The sequence below is a fragment of the Drosophila busckii genome, chromosome 2L (assembly GCF_011750605.1).
Source record: "Drosophila busckii strain San Diego stock center, stock number 13000-0081.31 chromosome 2L, ASM1175060v1, whole genome shotgun sequence".
Classification (NCBI taxonomy): domain Eukaryota; kingdom Metazoa; phylum Arthropoda; class Insecta; order Diptera; family Drosophilidae; genus Drosophila; species Drosophila busckii.
The window spans coordinates 9,364,312-9,370,078 of record NC_046604.1 but is presented as its reverse complement, the minus strand read 5'-3'; the positions used below and the strand labels follow the sequence as shown (position 1 = coordinate 9,370,078).

Below are 5,767 nucleotides of genomic sequence, written 5' to 3'. Positions count from 1 at the left end.
ATTCACTAGTCGCTAGAAAAAAACACCACTCTCAAGAACGGAAAGTATAAAGAGCTAAGTGAAAGAAAATGACCAGATCCCTAGTAACGATATTTCAACTAGCCAGTCAGAAAGAAGGAAATAGCGTAGCAAAGCTAAAATTCATGAACAGGAACTAACTATCAAACATAAACAAGCTATAACTTTATAAATATATATAATCAATGCTTGACGAATTAAGAGCGAGGGAGAAGACAACGAAATTATTACTTTGGGTAAATATAAAGTGGGAGAATTTAGAGCCAGGGAGATCAAAACCAAACAACAGCGGAAGACACAACGAAACTATTAACTGTGGGTGAATATAAACTGGGAGAATATAAAGCTAAGTAAAATAAAAGGAAATAACTCAACATTTTAGGTATGTTAGAAAATATAGAAATGAGAATGCAGCAAAAGAGATTACGAAATTTAAAACTAAATTATTAAAACTTAACTTAAAATGACTTTTACATTAAAACTTAATTGCTGCAATGTTAATGTAAACTAAAGTTTAACGTGCTAAGATATAATAACTGGGCTATAATTCAAAGTAATCACTGTTGGAAATTATTGGTATATTAACATATTTTAGCCGCAGTACTCAAATAAACTGTAGTATGCACATATGTGGATACATGCAAGCGAAGGCATACTGTACAGTAAGCATATAGCGAAGGCATACTGTACATAGCATTCAATGTAAGCAACACTTTGTTGCAATAAATACAAATAAACTAACCAAATCAAGGGAGCGCGCAATATGATCAGCCACTTATGGAGTTAGGCCAGGAATGCTAAATCAGCATTCCCACGCTGACCCACCCGGCAGCGCTGCTATGCGGCTTTATACATAAGAATGGCTAAGAACAAAATTATGATGGAACAATAAATTAATCTGAATTCTAAACTTAAAATTGCATATTCTAATCTCTACAGCGTCTGAGATATTGAAAAGTCACAATCAATTTCATTTAAGCAGGAAGACAATTTACAAAGAAACTTTACAAATCCGTTAAAAAAAAGGAAAAGTTTTTAGTCCTCATCAAAATCAACATCGCAGCCAATTTCATCCGAAAGCTGCTGCTCCGAGTCGTTGCTGTCGTCATCATCGCATTGCTGCGCTCGCTGGGGCTGGGGCAAATAACGCTGCCATAGGCACGATCTAGGCAGCTCTGGTGAAGTGCCACGCTCCGTATCATAAGCCAGCCAATGCGCCTGCTGCTGTGCAGCAAGAGAACTCAGCAAGCTGGGCCAATGCAACAAGTGTGGCGGCTGCTTGGCCAACTTTATCTGCAGCTTGAAGCCATGTTGCTGCTCTGAAATCACTTTGACGGCAGCCAACAAATTGAGCACGCAACGCTGCATCGGCGTAGTCTCCGAGACTTGATAGATCAGCAGCTGGTCTTGGTGGAACAGCTCGTATTGCGGCACTTTCTGCTCAATGGTTAGAGTGATGCTTGTCCGCGTTTGGTGCCACAGCACCTTGGGCCGCACCGCATTGTCTGCAATCTGGCCGCAACTCAAAGCACCGATGGATGTGGTGGTGGTGGTGGGCGTGGCATCAGCGCTGGTTGTTGTGACATAAACTTTGCTTGATTGCTGCTGCTCACCCAGCAGCTGTTGCAGCAATTGCTGCGCTGCTTGCGTAGAGTTGTTATCATTATTATTGCTAAAGTCCTGCAGCAAAGCTTGCACAAATGCCGCCTGGCTTAGTGGTGGCGGCTCCAGCTCTTGCTCCTGCTCCACATCAGTTACAGCTTTAGCCGAGTCCCTGATCTTCGGCTGCAGCTGCTCCGTTTGCTTGACGCTTGCTATGCTTTGCTCAGCCGCTTCCAAAGTTTGCGGCACAGCTTCAGCCTCCGCTGGCGGCTGACAGTCCCAGAATTCATCATCATCTTCCTCCTCATCTAGTGTTTGCTCCATTGCCAACTGCAACTGTCGCAAACGCTGCACACTTTGCAGCTCACGCTTGGCATAGCCACGACGCAGCAGCTCCAGCTCCAGCTGCGTTGCCTTTACCACAGTGCGCATGGCCGGACAGTGCTGCAATACTGTCACCTCCTTGACATAGACCACATTGGCCACAGGCAAAGTCTACAGTCAACTGCAGTTGCTGCTGCTCCTGCAGCTCGCTCAGCGTCGAGCTGACCCAGTTGGTCGCCTCGGCAGTCCAATCGCCCTCAGGCAGCAGCGGCAACAAGCCAGCGAATCGTACATCCAAAGCCAGAGCTGTCTCAGCTGCAAGCTCTGTTGGACAGCCAACCAACTCGTTGGGTTTAACTCGCAGCACGCCACTGCTCTCGTCCAGCTGCTGCACCCACAGTTCACGCCCCTGCGCCTCCAGCACACGCACGCGTTGCTGGCGCTTGTTACGCTGCCACACGCAGACATCACCAGGCTGTGGCAACTTTCGCTGCTGCTGCTGCTGCTCTTGACTTGAGAGCTGCGCGCTCAAGCTGCTCAGCTTCGAAAGATTGCGCGTCTGCTGCCACTCCGGACTCTCCCGCGTCTTATAACGCGTCACTATAACCGCATAGTGCACAGGATCGAACACCTGCAGCAGCTTGCATTGCAACTTGGTGTCGCCACGCAGCCAGCGCACACTTGGCTGCCCCTCTTGCCGCGGCAAGTGCCGCTTGCCACATTGCAGCTGCCTGCATTCACCCGTGGCCAACAGTTGGCTGCAATAGCAACGATTCGCTCCACTGAGCTGACGACAACTCAGCGCCAAGCGCTCCATGCGCTCATCCAACTTGAAGCCATGCTCCGCCAGGAATCTCACCAGCCTGGGCAGCTCTCCGCTGTTGCTCTCATCCAGCATTATATAACTGCTGAGGAGCTTTGTTTCACCTTGCGGCGTCTCCACCAGGCAGTTCTTGATGCTGTGCTGCAGCACATGAAAGCGATACGTAAACTTTGACCAGGAATCGGGCAGACTATAGTGTATCAACTGCTCCATACGCGTTGACTTCAATGGGGGATGATCGTCAGTCAGCAGCAGCAGCTGCTTTGGTCGCTGTTAAGCAGAGAAAAAGAGTTTTATAAATTAAATTACTAAAATTTATAGAAAACAAATTAGACAGATTAACACTCTCAGTCAAGTGAAAGTGAAAGTTAATTACACCAAAATGTTTTTATATTTTTATTACAAACTATAGCTTCTCCTTTGACTATAGCCTTGACTGGCTGAGTACGAAGTTTTATTCTTATTTATTTATATTTAGGAAAACAAAGAAAAAATTGGTTGTCACAATTTCGCAACGAATTCATTTTTGATTGCAACTATATAAAAAGAATTTGCAAAATTTGTTTTAAAACGCGTATCCCCTCTGGAGCTCAACTGTCAAAACTTAAGCATTCTCCTTCCGTGGAGGCACCACAAAGGACCTTGCTATAGCACATTCTGAATATTTCCAAAAAATAAAAATTTTAAAAGTATTTCTATATAACCCCATATCGAAAATTAGCGATAATGATTTGTAAAATAATCTTAAGAAATAAACGTCATGTTTTAAATATTTTAGTTAATGTTTGCTTGTCTTACCTGTGCTTCCGCTTCAGTAGGGCCGATGCATTCAAAGCCGTGCCCGTTAAGAAACTGCGACAGTTGCTGGAGCTGCTGCTCATGCTTGCAATAGATGACAGTGGGTCGCTTTAGCGGCTGCTGTGCGTCTAAGTATTGGAGCAACTGTTGCTGCTTCTTCTCGGAACGTTGCAGCGCCATTGCGAGCTTGATCTGGCCATAGATGGCCGCCTCTAGAAAGTCGCTGAAGAGCAGCAGAGGCTTCGAGGCCAAGCGCTTGAAGGAGTCGAGCAAGGCGCCTGCATGCCACTGCTGTGCCACAAGCACCAGTTGCCGCTGTGGCAGCAACATGCTTTGCAACAATTGCCAGACTTCGTGCCACTGCTGCGGCAGAGCAGTGCGCAAGCGATCGTAATCATCTATGACCAAGCACTGCAGACGCTGTGCATCAATGAGCTCCATGCCCACATGCAGCTTGGACTGCAGCAAGTGTTGCAAGTGCGTCACTGTTGTCACCAATATGCCGCAAGAGTTGAGCATCATCTGATAAAGCTCCACCATGCTGTGCGCATGACTGTTGACCACCTTGAGCAGCTGCGTCTCAAAGCCTTGCAACAGCTGCTGGCAGTGGCCATGAAGCAGCTGCGCATTGGACACCGTATCCGCCAGTATAATGGCCAAGGGACCAAGCTTGCTGCCCACATTGCGCATTAGCATCGCTTGCTGGACACGTGTGCAGAGCGCAGGCACATAGCTCCAGGAACGACCACCGCCCGGCCTGTCCACCAGATAAAGTGAGTGCCCGGCAAGCAAATGGGGCCAAGCATAGCGCTGGCAAGGCAGCAGTTGTTGAAAGCGTAGCTGACGCTGCATAGCCACCGAGAGTTTAGTTTCCGCAGGTGCATTCACTGGCTGCAGCTGCTCGAGACTGTGGGCGAGCACCAGGCGTGCTGGAGCAGCTGGAACCACAGCTGGGACCGGCGGCTTGGACTGCAGCGAGAGTCCTTGCAGCTCTCGATAAACGCGCTCGAGCTTGTCTCTGTCCAGCGCTGCTGGCAGCGGCTTCGAGAGCGGCGGCTCCTGCTGCTCTTTCTTGGACTTGGTCTGTTGTTGCTCCTTGGGCCGCAGCTGCTTTGCCGGCTGTCTATATAACTCTAGTATGCTGCGATTGCTCTTGGCCTGCGGCTTGGGCTTCGGCTGCTCTGTGGATGATTCAAAGCTATCCATCGAGCAGCTGCTGCTGCCGCCAGAGCAACTGCTGGCCGAACTAGTGAGCGCCGACTCCACACTACGCTCATGACGACTCCTCACCTTGCACAGCAGCTGTGCCGAGGCGGGTATCTCCGGCTTGACATGCAGCTTGAGCAGCTGCTCCAAGCGCTCTGGCTGTGCTGAGGGCAGCTTCAGATTGCGCGTCCTCTCGCCCAGCTTATGATAGCCATTGTTATACAGCGGCTTGTTGTTGTGGTCCGCTGCCTGCGTCTGCGTCTCCATGAGTTGCATAATCCGCGCAGCATACGCGCCAGGCGGCACATCGGCATCGTTTAGCTCCGCCAGGTCCATTGTCAGCAGCGCCTCCCAGTCCGGCTCTGCTGTGCTCATCAGCCCACACACCTGGGGCACAATCTTAACGCATTGCTTCTCCACCAAATAGCTCATGGCATTCAGTATCTTGTCGTCCACGGTCTTTATCAGCAGCTGACCAAAGTGTGCCGCTTGTGGCTTAAAGCTCAGCTGCTTGGCCTCTTGCAACTGTTTGTCCAGCAGCTTTGTGGCCATCTTGGACCACTGCCTGCCGTTTAGTGGCGCCACATAGCCTATGCCACCCCAAGCATACTCCAAGTGCTGCTCGCTGCCGAGCTGCTGTGGCAACTGCCACATATCCTTGCTGCCACAATTAATGCTAAAGCCGTAGTCCTGCGCCCAGACCAAATGCTCATCATCCTGACGCTGCAACACAAGTCCACGCAACAGTTTACACTTTTTGGCTGCTTCAAATCGCACAATGACTTGTTGTTGTTGCTCATAGTGCTGCAATTGGTTGCTCTTGCCACAAAGTGTTGCCAGCTTTGCCTCCAATTGCTGCACCAACTTGCGCTTGGCCAAAAGCTGCGACTGCTTTATATAGCAAAAGATCTGGGGATTAACATAGCTTGTGATCACAATTGTATCCAGCTGGCCCTCATCGTAGTCCACGCCTGCTGTAATTATATCAAAAAACAT

At 49.0% G+C, this 5,767-nt stretch overlaps 1 protein-coding gene across 1 annotated transcript; it reads right to left on the bottom strand.

The window, feature by feature from the left end:
- Positions 1 to 574: 574 nt before the first annotated feature.
- On the bottom strand, positions 575 to 5,767 carry LOC108607771 (putative ATP-dependent RNA helicase SoYb). The gene is given in 3 exon segments (XM_033294207.1): positions 575 to 2,106; positions 2,108 to 3,037; positions 3,566 to 5,767. Coding segments are annotated over 3 exon segments (4,185 nt in total). The 3' UTR covers positions 575 to 1,053.